Below are 22,145 nucleotides of genomic sequence, written 5' to 3'. Positions count from 1 at the left end.
TTGGGAGAAGCTCCGGGGGGCCCTGGGCCGGCCCTCCCCCCACCCCCCGCCCCCACCCCGCCCCCTGCCCCCAGCCCCCCGCCCCCCGCACAGCCAGACCTCGGCCCGCGCACCATTCCTCTGGCCTCTCTCCTTTCCTTTCTTGCACGCGAACTAAAAACAAAAACAAAACGTCAACCAAATGTCAATGTGATTTCTTTGTCCCACTTTTCTCTCCTCTGGTCCGTCTTGTCTCTGTCTGCCTGTCTGTCCCTCGTGTCTCCCTCTCTGCCCCTCGTGTCTCCCTCTCTGCAGAACCTCCACCAGCTAAAACAGATTCAGACCTTGAAGCAGATGAACGAGCAGCTGCAGGCTGAGAACAGGGCCCTGACCCGGGTTGTGGCCAGACTCTCGGAGGCCATCGAGGGCTCGGACCCCCAGGGGCTCTAGTCCTGCCCCTCCTCCCCTCCTCCACTCCAGGCAGGTTCCCTTTTGTTGTTGGTCCCGGGCTCTGCGGCCGCCCCCCAGAGCCTGCACGCGGGTTCCTGGGAAGGTTGGTGGTCTGCAGGCGTGGCATGGGCCGTGACGACCCAGGGCCGGGGCCTGGCCTGGGCTGCCGTCGCTTTGGTGAGGCTCTTCCCCTAGAGACGGAGCGCAGGTCACTCAGCCAGACGGGTCCACACCTGCCCGTGTGTGGACACGCACACGTTTCTGGGGGGAGGTCAGGGCCTCCGTCAACAGCAATGCAAGTGCAACCTCGTCCCTGGAGCGGTCGGGTTGCGCCTGGGGTGGCGGTGACCGAGGGCAGGGGCCACACGTTCCAGACACCTGGGGGCTTGAGCACGTTTGTGCCAGGCACCCCTCAGAGGCAAAGGCCTGGATGTCTGTTCAGAGCTCCCCTGCTGGTTCTGTTGTGCAGCTGGGCTGAGAACCGCGGCCCCAGGACCTGACAAGAACGAGCGCCGGGGGCGGGGGGGGGGCACTGGCCCAGCCCCGCTCCGCCCACCCCCTGCTGGGTCTTAGCATCCTTCTCCCTTCTTGGCGGGTGTTGCCCTCCTCTGCGTCACAGATCTGGGCCTGAGGATGTGCCCTCCCACGGCCAAACCCCCAGCCCCACTGCCGGCAGCGGGCTCGCAGAGGTGGCGGCAGGTGAGCGGGGGCTCGTCTTCACCTGAGAACCAGCAAATGCATCTTCTGAACTTGACTCCTCTCCCTGGATGTGGGTCTGAAGACAGGCTCGCAGATGGCTCATTTTCCCACCGTGGAGGCGTGAGGGGTCCTCGCTGCTGAGCGGTTTCACTCTCTGAAATGAGTTTTTAATTTCTAGCCACAATCTAATTAGTCCTGACCCAGGCCTGTTCTTCTTTCTGCCTGTTTGCTGTGTCTTCGGGGTCAGTAGCCGGCAGCTAGTACCCACTAGATCTGAAGCACCCGAATTACTGTCGGGCGGAGCTGATACCCTGCTGGAGACGCTGTGACACTGAAACTTGAGAGGGAGGTGGCCCGCGGCCCCGAGCAGCCTGCCGGCCCTCCTCGTGAAAGCACACCAGGACCAAGCTTCACGCCAGGAGATGAGCCAGCTTTGACCTGGGGCGAACGGGGGGCCCCCAAAAGATGGCCCAGTTTTCTCGGTTTCCTTCCTGGTGCGGGAGAGCTGGTGACCCTGGAGACGGCTGTCGTCTGAAGGCCTGTGCCGAGTGCCGCACTCGCTCTTTCTCATTTATTCCCTGTAACAGTCACTTGTCTAATGGGAAAAACCCAGTCACAGAAGAAGTAACTTGGCCAAGGTCACTCGGAGGCTACGGGGCGGGCAGACCAAGGACGTCAGGCTCCGGGCCAGCCGCGCACCCACCGCCTGGCGGCCCTGGCGTAGGGGGAGGGGGCAGCCTGCGGCCCCCCAGTGCCGACTCCCCAGCGGGGCCGCGCGGAGAGGCCCGCCCGTGTCACGGAGAAACCAACAGAAGACGCGTGGGGATTCCGTGGGGTCGGGTTCCAGCATCCCCAAGCGCCGTCCTTCTGGAGCCGGGCCGTTGTGTGCGTATCGCCGTGTCTGCGGGCCCTTGAGAGGCGGGCGTTGCTCAGAGACCACACGGCTTCGGACCTGGGCCTTCGCCACCCAGCCCTCTCCAGGAGGAGCCTGCCGTCCCCGCCGACGGGCGCTCGGGAGGGCCGGCCTGCCCCCGGTTTGGGGGTCTCCCGGGGCCGCTGCAGCGTCGGGACCCCACGCCCGCATGCTCCTCACCCGAGGTTGGAAGAGGTGACGTTGGAGAAGAGGTGCTTCGTGTTATTTGTCCTTCACGTCAAACTGAGGCAAACCGGGCACTTAGAAACGAGCTGTGCGAGCTCGTCGTGCGCGGCGCTTCCACGGGTGTGCGTGCGTAATCGCCCCGTGCTTCACGTGGGGCCCCGAGAACCCCTTCCGCTTCCTCCTCTCCCTCCTGAGCCCGGCTTCCTCACGGTTCCTCCGCGGCCCTCCCTCCCTTCCTGACGCTCCCCGGAGCTGGCCGCGGGAGCTCGGGCAGCTGGGAAAGGGCCTTGGCCAAGTTTTTCCCAAAGAATTCAATCTCCATGTGGAGATAAATCTCCAAGGCTCGAGCATGCGTTTGTACATGTTTTTAAAGGGGAGCGGTTCAGATCCGACCTGACGAGCTGCCAGCGGTGACACGGCCTGTCCCCACCTCGAGCTTCTTCCCACGCGGGGCTCCCGTCGTGGGAACACGGCCTGAGAGTCTCGCTGGCGCCCAGGCCGCCGGCCCCGGGGTGCCCTGGGAGGGCACATGGCAGGGGAAGCGGAGGGAGGCCGCGCCGGCGGGCTGCTGCGAGCCTCTTGGCTGGAGTGTCTGGGCAGTTGAGGCCAAGGGGTGGAGGCAGAAGAGGGAGGCCAGCCAGGCTCCGACGGTGTCAAGTCAGAGGTCAGAGGACAGGCCTGCTCTGGAATTTCCTGGATTAACGCCCTCTAACACTGCATGCAGTCACAGCTGTGGCCCCCACGGAGCCCCTGGTTTGTGAGGGACGAGGGCGGGGATGGGCTTCTTTAGATACAAAATGGAAAGCCAGAGAGGAGAGCAGTGTGCCTCAAGCGGCACAGCTCACGGATGACGAGTTCCGGCTCTGGACCCGCGACCGCGTCTGCAGGGAAGGGGTGAGCTCTGGAGCCAGTGTCCGCCGTGCCGTACTGCACTAGTCATGCCGGACTCGGGCCCTCGTTTGTGGACCTGAGGATGGCTGTGTCACAGACCCTGAGCCCGTCCTGATGCTCCGAACGTTCTCTGTTCCCTCGATACCAGCGCCTCGTGTGTCTGTGGTCCGTGCCCACGAGATTAAGTCTCCCTCTGCGATTTAACCTGAATCTTCCGTAAGAGGCTGAGGGAACAGTTCCATTCTTTTTTTTTTTTTTTTTTTTTCGCGGTGCGTGGGCCTCTCACTGCTGCGGCCTCTCCCGTTGCGGAGCACAGGCTCCGGACGCGCAGGCTCAGCGGCCACGGCTCACGGGCCCAGCCGCTCCGCGGCACGTGGGATCCTCTCGGAGCGGGGCGCGAACCCGCGTCCCCTGCATCGGCAGGCGGACTCTCAACTACTGCGCCACCAGGGAAGCCCCAGTTCCATTCTTTACGGGGATCTGACTGACCCCTGGGTGCTCACAGCAGAGCCAGAACTGGAATCAGCCCTGGGAACGCGGGGGGGCCTGTAGGTTTGAATGACCGATCAGAGGACACTCGCCCCAGACAGGTGTGGGTGTGGATTTTTGTCACCTTCACGGTGAAGAAGCGCTTTCCCTCTGACCTGACTCTCTCCTGCCGCCGGCAAGGCTCACACCAGCCGTGCCCTCGTTGGGACCCGTCGGGGCTGTCAGACGACCCGCACTTGCCCAGCCTGGGCTCGGGGCCGCTGCTCCCTCGCCTCATGAGTTGCGCGACACGGCGTGATGGTCCGGGGAGGCCGGGCTGGGAGAACAGACGTCTCCGCCCCCACCTCCCACAGCAGAGCCCCAGCCGCCTCTGGGCATGCACGGGCTCCTGGGTGTTGGGGGGTGACTGTGGACACGTGTGCTGCGGCCAGCGGGGACCTCAGCGGGTTCCGTCCCACGGCACCAGAAGCAAGACCCTAAGTCGTCTTGGGGGTGTGACGGGAAAGCCGAGCTGTGCCCCCCCACGCGTTCCCGCCTTCCTTCCCTTCACCCCATCACCTCTTCTCACCCTTCCCTGTGTCCCCAGCACACATGGCGCTGCCCTGGTTTCTCTGGGCCAGAGGTGAGTTCCGGGGAGGAAACCCTGGAATAGTTACTCGTGCAGGAGAAGGAGAGGGTGGCGCACGGGGAAGGGGCCGTGGCCCCGCGCGGTACCGTCACCAGCCCGTGAGCAGGAAGATGGGCGCTTGGTCACCGTCCCCGGCCGGACTGACTCGGCTTTCCCTTCCGCCCGCAGGTCCTGACGGAACTGAAATCCGACAACCAGAGGCTGAAGGACGAGAACGGCGCCCTCATCAGGGTCATCAGCAAGCTGTCCAAGTAGACCAGGCACTGGCTTCCCGGGAAGGCGCCGGGCCCCGCCTCCGCCCGCCGGCACCCACCAGCCAAGAGGAGCCAGAAGGACCTTTCCCTGGCCGTCGCCCCGTTGCCGCCTCTGCACCCTCCGTGCCCCCTCCTCCGGCCCCCGCCGCTGGCTTTCAGACAGTTTTCATCGAAGCACGACTGCGATCCTTCGACCAATAGAGCCATCTGCTGGAGGCCTCGGGGTCGCCAGGCCAGCCGCGGACCCGGCCTCCGGCTGCCGGGCCGCCGGTCCACGTAGCGCTTGGTCCAGGCCCCAGCCCTGCTGCCCCCGCCATGTGCTCTGACGTGGGACACACATGGGGAGGCCTCTGGAGCTGCCGCCACTAGACCCAAGCTGACAGTGACTCCACGCCGGGGTCCCTGCTTGTCCTCGCCTCTCAGGAGCTGACTTTTCTCTAACTCCCGCCGGTGGTGGTGGAATTCTTTCTGCCAGAAACCCAGTGGCACCCTGACTGGTCTTAACGCCCGTTCCCTCCGTGTCTGGCCCTCTCCCCGGGGCTCGGGTGACCTGGCTTGCCCCTTCCCTTTCTGCCCTCTTCCTTTCCTTCCTCCATCCGCCCCGCGGCGCGTGCCCCGGGGCGTGGGTGCTGCGGCAGAGCACCGGCCCCAGCGCTGTGCCCGGGCAGCGGTGCCGCCAGCCTCTCCCACGCCGAGCCGGGCCGGGCCCAGCCCCCCCTCGTCCTCCGCGCGCGGCGTTTCTCTGCGAGAACCCCCGCCTGCCCCACCTCCCTCTGACCGCGTCTCCTCTCCTGAAGAGAAGTGCGTCGCCGTGAGGAGGCGTGGGGGGCGTCTGGGGCCCCCCCATGCCTTGTGCTGTGAGCGTGGTGGGCTTGATGGCGTCGGGCGTGTGTTCCGGGGAGACGAGTGTTTGCTCAGAAGCCAGCAGGAGGAACGAGTCTGGACTCGGAGTGGCGAGACCCGGCGGCCAAGGCTGTGTCCCAGGGACCCCCGCCCGCGGTCAGGGAGCCTCCGGCGGCTGTGCCTCGATCGCTCGAAAGCTGGGCGGCTTGGATGGGAGTTGAGGTCTTCCTGAGGGCCCCCTGTAACATGAGAGCCCTGCCGCAGCTGCGGTGGGGACCCCCAAGGTGCTGACGCTCCCCTGGGCCTGGGAGTCGGTCCCCACGTGCCCCGCTTTTCCCACCTGCCCCGTCTTGGCTAGCCTTCTCTGGACGAAAACCTGGACAGGTGGCTCCCTTGGTCCAGCACAGGATTAGGTCATGGGTTCTTGATGCTGCCCCGGTATTAACACTTCAGTGTTTGCTTTTTGTAGGCGCTCTATCCCTCGGCTGGTTTGAGTGTGCAGATCACTTTGGGGTTGCCGGAGATATTTGGTGTGTAGCAGTCCATTCTCAACATACGCTACCTCTGTCTGGTTTTTCTTTCCAGCCCCTTCCATGGCCCTCAGAAGCGTCACATGCTCTTTAACCCAGAGCCACGACCAAGGTCCCGGTTTGGGATAGGATATTTGTCTCCTGGGGCAAGACGCCGTTCTCAGAGTGTGCAGACTCTTCCACCCCGGCCGTTTCCTGCAAGGAGCGACGCCCCGCGGGGGGATTTGTGTCGTCGGGGCGGGGTGGGGGGGGGTTGCGTGGGGGGGATGCTGAGTCAGAGTGAAGCTTCATATCTTCCACTGTAGCGTTTCCTGTGTTCTGGGGGAGGGGACCGGGCACGAGGCCTTGGCCTTGACCCTGACTCTCCGGCACGCCCTGGGTGCCGGGCCAGGACTGGCGTTGGCTGTCACCTCTTTCTCAGGAAAAGGAAACTGAATTATTAGGACGTCACCTGGAGTCTTGCATCAGGCAGACCAGGCAGAGGGGCCGCAGCACGCCCTCCGCTCCATCTGTGCCTTTCGGGGGCGCGGGCGGCTCTGGGAACCCGGTCGGGCTGTGTCCGCGCCTCTCTCCAGCCCTTCCGTGTCGGGCCTCTCCACTGAGGAAGCCAGGCTCCGTGGCCAGAGCTCGTGGTGTGGACCATCCCGCGATCTCAGGCGCGCTCTCTTATGCAACTAACTCTGTGAGACAGACTCTGAATCTGGTCTCTTCCAGGCTGTGCTGTCGGCCAGGTGATGACCAGGGGCCTCCTTGCTGCCTCTGGGGTTCCGCCCTGTCACCGCGGTGCCTGGGTGGGTGGTCAGCGCTGGGGGGAGGGCCTCGTCGGCCTTGGCCAGAGGTTTTCTGGACGGGTCGCACCTCTGGAAGTGACAACCAGCCCCTGAGAGTCCGAGTCTCTGGCCGAAGCCTCACTGCTTCGCCCCCCCGTGCCTGAGGCCCCAGGCCGGGCCTTGGAAGGGTTTGAAGGAAGGACGAGCCCTGGCCTGTCTCCTCGGCCCGCTTGCAGGGCGTTGGCTCCTCTGCTTCCCTGCCCCGAGCAAATCGCGTGCATGTCAGCGCCGCTCGGGAAGAAAGGCGGCTGGAGTCCCACCTTGAAGCCTGTGGACCCCACCGAGGTGCGTGTGAACTGCCAGCGTGGAGAGGAGCTGCTCGTTTCCGTCTCCGGGTTTCTGGCCCTGGAGCGGGCCTCTCCCCCCCGGACGGACCCGGACAGAGGCCGGGGTGGCGGTGGGCGCTGCTCCGGGGTGGGCGTGAGGCAGCAGGAGCGGCGCGGAGGGGCTTCCCAGCTCCCAGGCCACTGTGCGCCTCCGAGGGGAAACCTCGGGGACTCGGCGGCTGGGCCGGTGGTGGGGGGGCCCTGGTTCCGTCCGCGGGGTGAGCGCTGGCGTCCTGGCCTCCAGCACCGCCCCTGACGCTGGACTCGGCGGCCCGCGGTCAGAGGTGGTCCTGCCCGTCGGGGCCCAGTTTTAAGTACAGAGCGTGGCCCCTATTGCTGAGTTTTAAGGCAGGTTTCAGCACCTCGGAGGGTGTGTCTCCTGGCCTTGCAGGAAGGCAGCTGTGGCGGCAGAACTAGGCCACTGAAGGGACCGGGCGCCGGGGCCCGGGGCCAGCGCCGTCCTGACCAGCCGTGCGGCCGTCTGTGAGGGGGCTGGGTCGGTGGTCTGTGATTTGTTGGTTCCTGGGGAGACCAGAACATTCGTCACTCAGAGTTTTTGCTCTAACTTCAAAAATTCTTTTCTTCTCATTCAGGTTGTTTAAGAGTGTGTCAGGTGGGAAAGTGAATTCAGTATGGAGGGTAGTGGCCGTCCCTCCTGATGGCCTGGTGAGAATATGCAAACCCGCGGGGGTGGAAACACGGCCTCTGGATGAGTGATTCTCATGGGAGGGGCCCGGCTCCTGGCGGTCCAGACAGCAGACCCGCTGTGTTTCTCCCCGCCAGCCACTCAGTCTCAGCTCTGCCTTAAGCACCAGAGGGCCTTCCTCGAGGAAACCCCAGCCTTTAGTTTTGTGGGGTCATCAGATCTGGACCTGGGCTGTCGCAAGCCGAGGTCCCTCCCCTGAGCAGGGCTGCAGGGAGTTTACACCAAAGACTTCAGGACCGAGCCGCCCCCGGGGAGGAGGGGGAGGGCCAGGGTCTGGGGCCCGCATCCCTCAGCCTCCAGCCAAGCTGAAGCTTTGCTCAGCCTCCCGGATGGGTATGTAGACTCTATCAAGGATGGCCATTGATCACCTGTGCTCTGATTAGATTGGGCAGTAGATCAGCTTCACCGCGGCCCGGGGAACCGTCACTGTCACGGCTGCTTGGGAGCGAGGTGGGCTCGGGGGCCGAGAAGAGCCAAATAGAGAATCTGGACCGGCTGGTGGCTGCGTAGCAGGCAACGCAGCCCCTCCTGTGAGGGTCGTGGTCGGACGACGTCCGGTTGAGGAGGGGTCCTGGGAGCCCCTCCTTGGGAAGTACATCTAGAGACGGACACTGCTGAGGGTTGCTCTGATCCTGCCTGAGGAGGTTTCGAGCTCTGGGGATCTCTCTTGCTTCTAGCCTGTGTGCACATGCGTGTTTGCTACATGGAGGTTTCAAAATGCAGTCTCATGGCCCAGTTTCATCCAAGTGTGTTATTCTGTTAACTCATATCTTTTGCTTCCCCCTGCATTCCCCAGAGGGCCTCGCTCTGAGCTTCTCCAATTAATGTGCTTATCATTTTGGACTGCGAATCTGCCAGAGTGACCTTTTCTGTTACTTCCCCAGATTTTCCCCCAATGCTCCCAGCGAGCTTTTCCTTTTCCCGCGTGGCCCTTTCAGGCGACCTCAGGACGCCCCTGTCTTTGCAAAATAAACACACCTTTCACCCTCTGGCCTACTCTCATCTTCCTCCACGTTACCTTTTTGCTTTTCTCACTTGGAGCTGATGGTGCTTTAGAGGAGAGATTGTCCACGAATCAGCCCCGACTCTTGTGGTTGCAAAGCTGACTGGCTGTGCCACTTCCCTCGAAGGTGAGGTTTGCCCTAGCCTGGGCGGGGCCCATGGGCAGCCTGGCCTCGTCTGTGCAGCTAGAGACTGAGCGAGTCCTCAGGAGGGCACCGGGCAGTGTCGGTGCGTCTGGGACAGTGGCTCATCTGCTGTTGCCTTGCAGGAGCGGGTTCAGGAAAGGCAGGGCCCCGGGGGCCTCATTGAAGCCTCGATGGTCTCACAGAAGCAGGACTCGGGGTGCGGGCAGGTCCTGGACGTGGGGTGCTAGGCTGGCCTCTGAGCCTGACCTGCGTCTTCTCTCCACACCGCGCTCTTCTGGGGAGGGGGCTTGGAGGGAAAGACGAGGAGCTCCAGCCAAGACAGCAGGAGGTGGGCCGCAGGGGTGGGGGTCCCCCCCTGCAGCCCTGAAAGGCTGGGGCTGCCGTCAGGCTGGCACCGGGTGGGGGAGGGCGAGGCTCTGCCCCCATGTCCCGCCCTGGGGGAGTCTGACTCAGGCTGCAGCGCGTGGCCCCCCTCATCCCCCTCCGTTCCCTCTGCCTCGGTCTTGATCAGTGGAAAGAGCTGTGAGGCCCTCCCTGGGGTCTCCACATCCCCATTCCAGGGGTAGCGTTTTGTCTCTGTTCACCTTACCCCCACCTGACTTCCCCTCCAAGGAAGCACCAGATGGACCGTTTTAACTCGGCTCCGTTGTAAATACACGTGGTGGGGAAGGGGTTTAGGGAAGGACCCAGATGCGCTTTGTGAGCTGAATGTATTTTTATGCAATTTTGAGTGGCCTTTCAACTCTGAGATCAATGGTTTTGTTTTACTGGTTGTTATTATATAGTATTATTAAGTATTCTGTGTTTGAAAGTTTGGGAATAATAACATCCACATCTACATGATGCCTGTAAACACAACAGTATTTATAAATAAGTAAATTAAATTGTGTTTTAACTTTGACTGTCTCCACAGTTTAGGAAATGGGGCTTATAGAACCTTACGTCTGGGCCAGCCTGTAGTAGTTTCGTGTCACCGTCCTCGCCACTGGGGGCCTCTGTCCCAGGGACGGCCACGAGGCCAAGGGGGAGCCTGGGGGGCTCCCAGCGTCCGGGGACGGGCACTGGCTCGCAGCCCGGCGGTTGGGGCCCCAGAGGGTGGCTTCCTTGGGTTCCCGGGGCCTCTGCCCCCTGCTCCCTGCAGCACTGTCTCTGCAGGGCCACCGTTCGGTTCGGGGGAGCCGGAACCACTCCGTGGCCCCAAACGCTAAAGGCAGCTGGCGGGGGTCACTGGGGGTTAAGGTGCTCGGCCGCTGGCCGGGGGCCAGGGTCGGGCCCTCCGTCCGTCCTAGTGCACCCCATCTGGTTTGCTCAGACCCCGTTCACACCCAGCGGAGGCCCCGTCACCGAGCTGGAGGTCAGGGAGGTGAGGGAGGGAGGCGTCTTCTCCCCCGCGGCCACCCGGCTGCTGGCCTGCGGCCCACATCGGAGGCAAAGGATCAGGTCTGGAGTGAGGGCTCCTCTGGGTGCCCCCTGGGCCCGGGCAGTCAGCGGAGACTGGGCATGGCCTGGAGGCGGTGAGGCCCGGCCCTTCCCTCCTGAAGACTCCCCCGCCCTCGCGCTGGGCTGGCCTTGCCCCCCTCAATCCCAGCCGGCCAGGCCAGCCTTCCAGGCTCTGTCTTCTTGTCCCTGGAGCTTGGCCCTGAGCCAGACGCCCCCCTCCACCTGCTGCAGAGGGGCTGCGGGGGCCTCCCTGAGGAGACGGCCCCCAGGTCGCGGTGAGGACGGGTCACCCTTCCAGGTCTGGGGGCAGTGCTGCCCTACTGTCTCTTTCCAGAAAATCCTGAAGCCCCGTCCTCGGCCTCAGGAGTCACAGGCGTCTGAAGAAGTCGGCTGCGGTGAGCTAACCGAGGGCTTGTAGGAACCGTCCCTCCTCCAACCCCACCCCAGGGCCAGACCGTGGCCGCGCCCCGAGCCCGGCTCTGCTGGCAGGGGGGAGCCGAGGGTCTAGTCCACCCCAGCGCCCGGGGGGCCCCGCCCCAGCAGCTGCCCTGAGGGCCCACGTGCCCACCCGGACCTGGTCTGGCCTTCTGGTCTCTCCAGCCCCTGAGGGAAGAACTGTGTCCCCGGCCTCACCCCCCGCCCGCCCCCGCGCTGACCCTGGGGGCGGCTCCTGCCCCCCAGCCCGGCAGGAACCACCAGAGACCGCCCCCAGCGTGCTTTCAGCTCATTCCTTTAATAAGGAGATGCTGCTTATTACAAAAGAACATGTTGACAAGAGATGAGACAAGAACAGAGTCCACGTCCGGGGGGGGTGGGCCATTGCCAAGCAGGGGCGGGGGAGAGACATGGGTCCTTCCTGGGACGACGAAGGCAGGGGTCCCGGTGGGGCTGCGCGTGCCAGGGGGCCTGGGGCCTGCCCGCCGTGGTCTTGCAGTCTTCAGACCCCAGGATTTCAGAAGCAGCGGATCGCGTCCTCGGAGGGGAGGCGCCAGGGCAGAACGTCTGGCTTCTCGGAAGGGGTCCTGGGGTCCCGATGGCTGAGGGGGGCCCTGCGCACCCCCGGCTCCCGCCACCCCCCAGCACAAGGGTCCTGGCTCGTAGCGCACAGGACCCACCTGCCCACCTGCGGCCTCGTCGGCACTCCTGTCTGTCAGACCCCCTCCATCTCCCCCTCCTCCCATCAGGGCTGGCCGGATGGGTCGCTCCCGTGCGTGGCGTTCCTCTGCACCGGGGCCTGCGGCTACTGTCCCTCCTGGTTCAGCGTGATGGCTCGGGACCTGGGGCCCCCCCGGCCCTCTTCCACCTCCCGCCCTCCCACGGGACACCTGGCCGGGGCCGGGCCGGGGCGCTGGCGAGGGTCCCTCGTAGCCAGAGCCGCCCGGCCGCTGGCGAGAGCACGCGGGGCAGCTGGGCCCACCGTGCTCTCCAGCCCCCGGGGTCCCTCCCCACTGCCACCCTCGGCCCCCCACGCCCCCAGTGTCACGTGAGCAGGGCTGGCTGTCCACCCGGGGCGGCATCGGGGACCTGACCACAGGCCCGGCCGGCGACAGCTCCTGAGAACCCTCAACGTCTGCACGGGGTCCGCCCACCCCCCACGTGGAGTCGGGCCGCGACACCAGGTGAGGGAGCCGGGCCAGTGGGGGCATCTGCTGGGGCCCCACTGGGAGCCCTGGACACCATCCGTCCTCGCAACGTGGCGCTGAGAGCAGAGGTGACGACGGGCGAGCCCTCCACAAGTGTCCTGAGGGGAGCCCGTCAGAGGGGCACGGGAGCTCTGGGAGGACAGCCCCGCAGGGGCCCCTGTATGGCTTTTCAGTGAATTCAAAGAGTGGGAGGAGGGGGCACACCACACACACACACACAGGACACAGGGCTGGACGCGGGGCGCCGAGGGTCAGCTCTGCCCACGGGGCCCTGGTCAGACCAGGGCCGGAGGCCAACTCCCCCCGGCGCACGGCAGGGTGCGGGGGCCGGGCGGGGAGGACTTGACACACAAAGTCGAAGGAGCAGCTCAAGTTGTGTAAAAGGGGGCTGGGGGCACTCAGCCTTGCCGTGCGGTTATTTACGCAGAGTTGAGACATGCATCTTGGAGGGACGAGGCGGCGGTTGTGTTCACAGGTGACCCCCCCCTCCCCGTGAGGCTCACATGGTTTCAGAAGGTTCTTGTTTTGTTGTCGCTTAAAAAATATATTCTTGCGTCTTCAAGTCACAGTGACCCCCCCCTTCCCAGTATTGCAGCTCAAAGAATGGGTAGAGCCCTGGCGACCTGGCCCTGGCCCCGTGAGGCTGGCGTGAGGGCGGGGCAGCCCGAGTTTCGGGTGAGTCCCAAACAGCGCCTAGGAGGGACCGGCTTACACTTTGAAATTATTGGCGGTTTATCTGAAATTCAAATTTAACTTGGTGCCCTGCATTTTTATTTGCCAAATGTGGCAACCATGTCGGGGGGCTGAGGGTCACCACGATCAGGCCTGGGGACCCTCCCCTGTCTGCCACCACCCAGGGCTCTGAGGCAGGAAGGGGGATGGAGCGGAGGGACAGCCAGGGACAGCCTCTCTGCGGGGCTGGGGGAAACAGAAGCCAGACGCGTGGGGGGCGGGACGCCCTCCCTCCCCAACCCCAGTGGCGGCCCCCCAGTTCGCTCACCCACCACCTCCCACTGCGGGGTTGGCAGGGGAGCTGCAGCGACCCCCCCCACCCGCCCCCACCTCGCTGAAGCCCTGGGCCAGCAAGATCATCCCAAACCGATTCTAGAAGCACAAGCTACAGATGGTTCCTGGGAAGTAAAGAGACCAGGCCTGAGGCTGCGTGAATCCCTGCTGCCCCCTCCCCCAGCCAAGCGCCCCGGAACGTCACTTCCCATCCGGCCTGGGCACCGGTCGCTCATCATCTGGGCCTTCCCCAGCTTCCCCGGCCAAAGTCCGAAAACGTGCCCAGAGCCCCGGCAGAGTTGGTTCCACCCTGGAATGATTATTCGAGGAGAAAGGAGGAAACAGAGCTTTCTGGCCTCACCTCCAGTTTCTGGGTGGCACTGGGTTTCATTTTTCATGGTTTCAGTCCCTTTGTAAAAATTGCCTCTTCTACTTTCCTCTCTGCAATAGACTTTGGGAGCGCAAACGCGCAGCCTGGAGGCCTCCGGAACCCCTCGTAGCCGACCTTAATTCTGTCCCACTCAGGGCAGGGCCCCGACACCCCGGAAACAAGCCTGGCGGCAGCGGAGGTGCTCCATGGACTGGGCGAGAACCCTCAGGCGCAACGCACTTAGGGCCTAGTCCGTGGGCCCGGGAGACGCCTTCTGCTTGGACGGCCCCTCGGAGGCGGGGGCCCAGCCAGGACCGGCCAGACACCAAGGAGCACTGCGCCCCCCACCCCGGCTCCCCTCGGCTCCGCACTGGTGCCCACACTCCACCTCCCCGCCCGAGGCTGCCCACTCGAGGTGCGCCCAGAGCCCGAATCCAGCCGCAGCTCCGGGCCCAGGACCCCCAGGGCGGCGGACGTGCTGCGGATCCTCTCTCCTTCCCGCCGGGAGACAGGCGCGTCCTGGGCTCGGGAGGGTGGACGAGAATCCCAGATGGTGGAAGGAGGTCGGGAAGGGGCGGGAGAGTGAAGGCGGAGGGTGAGCAGTCAGTCAGCTCTGTGGGCGGGGGGAGGCTGCGGGAGGGCCCCGAGGAAGCACCGAGTCCCACAGCTCTGCAGCGGGGCATCCAGGCCAGGGCAGCCCGCTGTGGTCCCCCCGGTCCTGCAGCCTCACTCTGGTCCTACAGCCCGGGCCCTAGGACCAGCCCAGTCTTCGTCAGGTCCCGCCTTGTCGGCCTCAGGTGAAGAATGACTTCGCGAGGACCGAGGGCCTCGAGCAAGGCAGGCTGAGCCCCACTTCCCAGCTGCCGCCCCGGAGGAGACGGCGTCTCACCACCCGCCCGGCCGGGCGACGCAGCGGGCAGGAACCCCACGCCTGCTCCTTTCTGACAGTGACAGAGACGTCCCCTCTGCCTCAGGTGCCGCAGACGCCGGGGGCGGACGGGCTGGGAGGTGCTGCCACGCGCGCGGGGAAGGAGGCGCAGCTCCGGGTCTGGGAAGCCGTGAGCGTTCTGCGCCGAGGCGGCGGCCGGGCGCCGGCCTCTGGCCACCGGGGCCGGATGCGCCCGCCCAGGCTGCAGGCTTGCAAGGAGACCCGGTGCACACTGGACTAACGTACATATGGCTTTTTATCAATGCTGGGGACGCGAGGTGAGCAGGGACCGAGCACAGGTGGCGCGGGGCAGAGCCCGGCCCACGTCGCCCGCCACCGTTCGGAATGGGCGCCCCGCTCCTGGGAGTCACACGAAGTCCCTCGGGAACGCTGGGGGGGCCTCCGCGCAGGGCCCCTGGGAAAGCTCAGCCAGCTGTCCACTACCCTCCCCTTCTTACCTGGACCTCAGGGGACCCAAGAACCTGTAAAACCTTCCTTTTCAGGCCCTCTGGCTCTGAACAGACAGCGTGTCTTCAGGCAGCGCTGCTCCGCTTTGGTTAAGGGAGCAGCGCAGGCCCGGCGGGGGGAGAGAGGCCAGTGGCCGCCGGCTCCGGCCCGGGAGGGCAACCGGCGGGTACCTGGGTCTCCCGCCGCAAGGGCGAAGGTCCGGCAGTTCCATTTTGGCCCTTCTGGGAAACAAACGGGTGTTCTGTTTCTCTGAGCTTTGACATCACCCGTCAGCAAGGTGAGGCCGCGGGACTGAGGCCCCGTGCGCGTCCGGCCAGTGTAGCCCGCAGCTCAGGTCTGTGGTGTCCCGGGAAGCCCCCGGCAGCGGGAGGAGGTCCACGCGGGCATCGGGGTTTGGTCCTGGCTCTGCACAGTCCAGTCTCCCCGTCTCGCCGCCCCAACAGCCACTCGCACGCAGTGTGGGAGCTCCCCAGTCCGAGCAGGGGTCTCACCCTCTGCTCCCACACGGCACCCCGTCCGCGGCCCTCCACGAGCACAGAGGACGCACACACGCGCGCCCATCACTGGCCGCTGGTTGCCTGCCGTCAGCAATCAGGAGGTGCTGCCTTTCCGTTGGTCCGGAACGCTCAGAAAACAGAAAATGCCACCGCTTTCTGCCAAGAGAGCCTCCCTCGGGGTGAGGCCTGGGCGGAGCTTTGGAGGAGGAGGGTGGCGGGCATGCAGCGAGGAAGCTCCCGGGCGACGACGGGCCAGGCTTCTCTCACCTCCGAGGGGCCCTCCTCACCCGCCGTCGGAGGGAGGGGTCTTTAGAAAGGGGACGAGGGCGGAGGAACGAGGGCACGGCCGCACACAGGTGGGCAGGGACGCCCGGAGGGCCGCCCAGCTGAGGTAGCGGCGGCTCGGGCCGCGGCCCCTACTTGTTCTTGCCCAGCAGCGCGTCCACCTCCTCCTCGGGCTTGAGCGAGTGCCACTGGGCGATGGGCCGGCGGGGGTTGGCCAGCATGTCGGACCAGTGCCGCAGCTCCGTGCCCGTGGCGTTGCTGCCCACGAAGATCTTGCCGATGGCCTCGTTCTTGCCCAGCTTGTCGTAGTCGAGCACGGTGACTACCACCTGGACTTTCTGCAGGAGGCGGGGAGGGGGAGGGGGAGGGGGAGTGGGCAGGAGAAAGGGGCCGGCGAGCCAGCCCCCTCCGGCAGCCCCTCCCTCCCCAGCTCCACCGAGCGCGGGCACGCAGAGGAGGGGCCCGCGCCTTTGCCGCATCCTTCGCTTCTACCAACGACCGAGCACAGGCCCCCGGCAGCGTGCTGGGCGCCTGGGAGCAGAAGGGCAGACACATCCTCGCAAGGTGACAAAGGTCATGCCCGAGAGGCCAGCACGAGGCACCTCGGGACCTCGGAGTGACGTCCAGCTGGTCAGTTAGGGCAGGCTTCACGGAGGAAGTGACATGAACTGGGAGGTGAAGGCTGAGGGTCTCTCCAGGCAGAGAGAGGAGAGGAGAGGACGCCAGGCAGGAGAGCAGCCGGGTCGGGGGGAGCGGGGGAGAGAGGAGGGGCGGCAGGGGAGGTGGGCGTCCGCCGCCTCACCACACGCGCCCTGCCGCCGACCCCGAGGCCAAAAGGAGGTATCTGTGAGCAGCTCCTGCTCGCCTCCCCAGAGAAGGGGCGGGCTGGGAGGCGCCCGTCCGTCCGTCCGTCCGTCGCGGTCAGTGGGTGAGGTCACCCGCCCCACGTCCACCCCTGCCAGCCCAGCACCTGGATCTGCTCGAAGGGGATCTCGAAGCTGAAGGACTCGTTGAAGTACGGGTTCAGGGTCTTCTTCTTCACCGTCGTCTTCTTCTTCTTGAGCCTCTTGCCGTTCTGCATCAGGTGGATCTTCACGTAGGGGTCTGTGCGGAGGCAGCCGGCCGGGCCCTGAGCGCGCGCCCGGCCCGCCAGCCCAGCGACAGCAGAGCCAGCTTCCGGGCCACGGCGGCCAGAGGCTTCACCTCCGGGACCCGCCACGGCTGTGGCCGCCCACCGCCTGCCTTCCCTGTCCCTGCCTCACCTGGGGGTGACGCCCCTGCCCCCTTCCCTCCAGGGCCCCCAGGGAGAGCAGCGGAAAGGCAGCTCGCAGCGGGGCTCCCCGCCCCGTCCTGCCCTGAGGACCCAAAGCCGCTCAGACAGCCTGTGTGTCCCGCGCGTCTGAGGCCTGCTGTCCAGGTCGGGGGCTCTGGGCCGCGACTGGCTGGCAGGTGACCCCCGATGGCGGCCAGAAGCCACGCACCCACCTGAAAGGCCGCCCACGTCCATCTTCTTGAGGTTCTTGGCCTCCAGGATGCAGACGGTGAGCTTCCCAGCCGTGGGCACGTAGCGCAACGAGGTGCAGATGTCACCCAGCTTCTCCGGCTGTCGGGGGGAGGGGACGCGGTCAGCGCAGCAGCGCCTGTGTCCAGCGCGGCTGACCCCCTCGGGGGCTCAGGCCAGGGTCGGCACAGCCCTGGCCGCGACGGGTGGACACTGCAGAGCCGAGGACAGGCTGCTGGCGGCGTGGTGCCGAGGCGGCTCTGGACGGGCGTGGGGTTTGCTGGGGCCCCTCCCCGGCCTGGCAGATGGCGGAGGGGACGAGGAGCGGACGCGCTACCCGAGGGCCATTTCCAAGGGCACGGGGAGCCCCCCTTCCCGATCACAGCCATCCCGCCTGCAGAGCGAGCTGCAGTCCTCAGAGCCCTCGGCATCCCTTTCCTCGTGTTAGCGTCACAGGGCAAGGACCTCCTGACTAGCGAGAGAGGGGGCTCCTGGGCCTGAGAGCTCGGCCGGCGCCACGGCACAGTAGAGGCTTCTCAGAGGCGGGCCTCGGGGCCCAGGCTGGCCGCCTCGCCCACATCCCGGTCGGGGTGCTGACCCTTCCTCCAGGCGACCTGAACCCCGAGGCGAGGAAGGGCACACCTCACGTGCGGGGACTCGGCCAGCACACTTGGCTGGTGCTTGGACGGGATGGTGGCTAAATGGAGGCTTTGGTACACAGTAGGCGCTCAATAAATATTTGGCGAGTGAGTGATTCCCGTGGCAGTTTCTAGGAAGACAGGCCCCCCCCTTGCTGAGAATCCTCTAGAACGACGTGGGCTTCCCCTGTGGGTGAATGAGGTCCCCACGTGGGGCGCCGGCCCTAAGTGGGCCCGGAGCGCGGGAGAAGCAGGAGTGACGCGTCCTGTCCGCCGGCGTGTCCCGCCGGGTGGCTGAGCCTTGTCTGCGGAGACAGAGCCGGGGGTGGGGCGGACGCGCCGAGCCCCCCCGCCCTCACCTCCTCCTTCTCGCCGCCCTGCAGGTCTCTCCACTCCTCGACGGGCTGCCCCAGGTCCACGGTGTTCATAGGCACCTTCACCTCCCCGATGATGTCGTGCTTGGAGAAGCGGTCAAAGTCGTAGATGGCCATCACCAGGGTCTTGCCCCCCAGCTCCTGGTAGGGCACCTGCAGGGCACAGACAGGATGGAGGGCTCAGGGCAGCTCGGGGCCTCGGGGGGCCCTGCAGGACGCCTGCCAAGTCTGCGGACACCCGGGCTCGGGTCCAGGCCTCGGCCACAGCCCAGGACCAGGGGAAGGGCCGCAGCGGGCCAGCCTGTCACCTTGAAGGTGAAGGTCTCGTTGAAGGCGGGGTTCAGTGTCTTCCGATGGACCTTGGTCTCATATTTCTTCTTCTTGTCTGGAAGGAGGAAGACCTTGACGTAAGGGTCCGAGGTGCCGCCCATGTCCAGGGCGGGCAGTTCCGCGGCCTGCAGGACGCCCACGGTGAGCTGTGGAGCGAGTGGGCGCCGGGTCAGCCCCGCGGGGGGCGGGCGGGTGCCAGACAGGACGTCGGTCTCCACCTCCCTCCCCAGGGACTCGGAACAACACGGGGGCGACGGCCGCCGCGAGGTGACTGGTCTGCGCGAGGAGGGCGGCACGCGGACGGCGGGCGGCCCGAGCGCAGGCCTTCTTTCCTGCAGCCGGGGCGCGCGCCGCGTGGGGCCCTGGGGGCTGTCGCAGCCCCGCACACCTGGTTGGCCTGGAAGTCGTAATCCAGGGAGAACTGCAGCTTCCCCAGGTGCTCCGGCTCCGGCTCCTCCTCCCCCTCGCCCTCCCCCTCCGTGAGGCCAGTCTCGGCGTCGTCATCATCCTGGGGGGCTGAGGAGGGGAGGGAGGGTCAAGGGAGAGCGGCGGGGGGCCCCGCCCCCGTGCAGACCCCGACCCAGAGCTGGGGGGCTCCGTCGGGGCCCCGCTTCCCCTCAGCCCCCAGCCCGGCCCTGTCCCTGCGGGGCCAGCGCTGCCCAGATGCCACGCGGCTTCTTGAGTGGCGGAGCCTCCCTGTGACCCCCGCCCCCCGCCAAGCGCGGGCCACCACGTGGGCAGCACGTACCAGGCGTGCAGTCCGGGCGTCCAGGCCAGGTGAGTCCACAGGTGGGAGGAGAAGGGAGAAAGTGGTAAGAAAATCCTGCAGCTCAGACGAGCCGCAAGGCGGGGCCGGGGCCCCCACAGGCGCAGGCGCACACGCACACGCACGTCTCCGAGCGCGCACACACACGCTCTCACGCACGGGCACGCGCAGACTCAAAAGCCACGGCCCCTGGCTGACCTCCTGAGATCAGCCCTCCTTCCTCCCTCCACATTGATTCCTTAAGCAAGACATTCCTCCCAGAACAAACACAGGGAACGTGAGGCGCCCGGGGCCTCTGCAAACTTAAAAGGAGACACGGGTACATCAGGGCCTCTTCCAGGCTGACCCCCGGCTCCCTGAAAGGTGGGGAGAAAAGCCACGTCCCTGTGGACCAGAGATGGACCCACGGGGCCCCGCAATGGGACGTGGCCCAGCAGCCCTGCCAGCGGGAAACCGGGTCACACGATGGTGGCTTCCTGGTGGGCGGGGGTCTCTCTTCCCAGCATTTTGTCCCAACGGCCTCCTTTCGGGTCGGTCAGGGGGAGTCCCTGCTGACCTGAGCGAGCCCTTCCCACCCGGAAAGCACCGAGGGGCCTCTGGTGCCCCGGCCGCCGCCTACCTGGCCGCCCTTCATGTCCTTCATGCTCATGGCGCTCTTGGCGCCCTTGCCCTTCTCCTTCTTGGTCTTCTTCTTCTTACAGCAGCACTTCTTGCAGACGCAGAAGCAGCAGGCGAGCAGCAGGAGGCCCACGAGCACGGCGGTGGCGCCCAGCGCCCAGCGGGGGGCTGCCACGGGGAGCCCGGGGTCAGCGGTGCCCTCCCGCAGCCCCGGGCCCTCGGTGATGGAGGACTGGGTAGGGGCCTGGCCCCGTTTCCACACCCCGCGGTGTAAACCCACAAGCGGTGTGCACGTTAAGTTGCGCACTTCGGTGCCCTCCCCTTCCTGCCGCCCCAGTGGGGACAGCCTGTGACAGGGACAGCAGCCAGGCGCACACCACGGGGACCCCATCTGGGCTCTGCTGAGATCTGACAACTTGGATCCTTGGAACTGCGGCTCACACGAAGGATGGGACAGTCCTCATCAGACCCCGGTGGCGGAGGGGGGCCCTGCCCTCAGGCGCAGTCCTGAGAGGGCTGAGCCTGTGCCAGGAGGCCGGGCTCAGGGGGACCGCGGGCCGGCCGGGGCTGCGCTCCGAGGTGCTGAAGCACCGCCTCCCACCAGTGGGGCTGCTCCCTGAATCTGGACCTCGGGTTTCTCCCCACAGCCTTTACCAGAAATCCAGGAAGCAGTAGGAGGTTTTATTTTTCTATCTTGCAAAATAAAGTAGTTTTAAAGTATGACTGGAAAACTTGAATAACGATTGCTGTTTCATAATTTTTTATCTTCTTTTGGTTCCATCTTTTGAGAGATTTCTAAGTATAAGAACATTTATCCCCCCGGGAGGTTAGGGCACATGAACCCCCTTGGCTCCCTTCATTAGTGCCAGACCACACTGCCCCCCGTTCCTGAAGGGGCTCCCCAAATAATCCAGCCTCGAGTCCAAACATTAGCAAAGATCGCGGCTGTCACACCCCCATGGTGCCCCCCCACCCTCACCCCCAAGCCGCACACAGGGACACTCACCAGGGAACTTGACCATCTCATTGAAGAATCGGTCCTTCAACGTGGCAAGCCCGTCCCCCTTGCTCTCCCTGGCGCCTCCGCTCTGGGTGGAGTTGCCCACGGGCCCAGCGGGCATGGTGGTGGTGGCGGGAGCCACCACGGGCTCCTGGTTCCTCTTGAAGATGTTCCTCATGGTGGCAGAGGGACGGCTATGGGTGAAGGGGGCAGGATGAGCATCCCACGGGCCCGAGTGCAGATAGCTCTGCCCACGGGCCAGGAGAGGCTCTGCCAAAAGCTAAAGACTGTTTATGAATAAAGGCCATCACAACAAACCCACAGCAAACATCATTCTCAATGGTGAAAAAATTAAAGCATTTCCTGTAAGATCAGGAACAAGACAAGGATGTCCACTCTTGCCACTGTTATTCAACATAGTTTTGGAAGTCCTCGCCATGGCAATCACAGAAGAAAAAGAAATAAAAGGAATACAAATTGTAAAAGAAGTAGTAATACTGTCACTGTTTGCAGATGACATGATACTATACATAGAAAATCCTAACAATGCAACCAGAAAACTACTGGAGCTTGATGAATTTGGTAAAGTAGCAGCATACAAAATTAATACACAGAAATCTCTTGCATTCCTATATACTAACAATGAAAGATCAGAAAGAGAAATCAAGGAAACAATCCTATTTACCATAGCATCAAAAAGAATAAAATACCTAGGAATAAACCTACGTAAGGAGGCAAAAGATCTGTACTCAGAAAACTGTAAGACACTGATGAAAGAAATCAAAGATGACACAAATAGATGGAGAGATATACCATGTTCTTGGATGGGGAGAATCAATATTGTCAAAATGACCATACCACCCAAAGCAATCTACAGATTCAATGCAATCCCAGTCAAATTACCAATAGCGCTGTTCACAGAAATAGAACAAAAAATTTCACAATTTGTATGGAAACGCAAAAGACCCCGAATAGCCAAAGCAATCTTGAGAAAGAAAAACGGAGCTGGAGGAATCAGGCTCCCTGACTTCAGAGTATACTACAAAGCTACAGTAATCAAGACAGTATGGTACTGGCACAAAAACAGAAACACAGATCAATGGAACAGAATAGAGAGTCCAGAAATAAACCCACACACCTATGGTAAATTAATCTATGACAAAGGAGGCAAGAATATACAAGGAGGAAAGACAGTCTCTTCAATAAGTGGTGCTGGGAAAACTGGACAGCTACACGTAAAAGAATGAAATTACAACATTCTCTAACACCGTACACAAAAATAAACTCAAAATAGATTAAAGACCTAAATGTAAGACTGGATACTATAAAACTCTTAGCGGAAAACATAGGCAGAACACTCTTTGACATAAATCGCAGCAATATGTTTTTGATCCACCTCCTAGAGGAATG

At 64.1% G+C, this 22,145-nt stretch overlaps 3 protein-coding genes across 13 annotated transcripts in view; 2 read left to right on the top strand and 1 right to left on the bottom strand.

Annotated features, from left to right (window-relative positions):
• The window catches only part of PPP1R12B (protein phosphatase 1 regulatory subunit 12B), a 221,015-nt gene extending 211,244 nt beyond the window's left edge, over positions 1-9,771 (top strand). For 8 of the 11 annotated variants that reach the window (XM_028488217.2, XM_028488216.2, XM_028488220.2 and 5 more), the window contains 2 exons: positions 295-459; positions 4,404-4,490. In XM_028488217.2, the coding sequence (XP_028344018.1) occupies positions 295-429 (135 nt within the window). In that variant the 3' untranslated portion in view covers positions 430-459; positions 4,404-4,490. Of the gene's footprint in view, positions 1-294; positions 460-4,403 lie in introns of all 11 variants that reach the window. The other 3 variants (XM_028488226.2, XM_028488215.1, XM_028488214.1) reach the window with 1 other exon arrangement.
• Positions 6,912-11,840, top strand: LOC114485988 (uncharacterized). Its single transcript, XM_028488070.2, has 4 exons — positions 6,912-7,112; positions 8,995-9,087; positions 9,807-10,707; positions 11,497-11,840. The coding sequence occupies exons 1-4, from the start codon at positions 6,912-6,914 to the stop codon at positions 11,838-11,840; spliced, it is 1,539 nt and encodes a 512-aa protein (XP_028343871.1).
• Positions 11,841-15,639: 3,799 nt separating this feature from the next.
• Positions 15,640-20,651, bottom strand: SYT2 (synaptotagmin 2). The gene is given in 9 exon segments (XM_028488229.2): positions 15,640-15,846; positions 16,479-16,612; positions 16,994-17,111; positions 18,007-18,174; positions 18,330-18,497; positions 18,740-18,859; positions 19,737-19,928; positions 19,931-20,026; positions 20,028-20,651. Coding segments are annotated over 9 exon segments (1,302 nt in total). The 5' UTR covers positions 20,127-20,651.
• Between the last annotated feature and the right edge of the window lie 1,494 nt (positions 20,652-22,145).

The sequence above is a fragment of the Physeter macrocephalus genome, chromosome 4 (assembly GCF_002837175.3).
Source record: "Physeter macrocephalus isolate SW-GA chromosome 4, ASM283717v5, whole genome shotgun sequence".
Taxonomy (NCBI): Eukaryota; Metazoa; Chordata; class Mammalia; order Artiodactyla; family Physeteridae; genus Physeter; species Physeter macrocephalus.
Note: the sequence above shows the minus strand (reverse complement) of the source record. Positions and strands in the feature narration are given on the sequence as shown.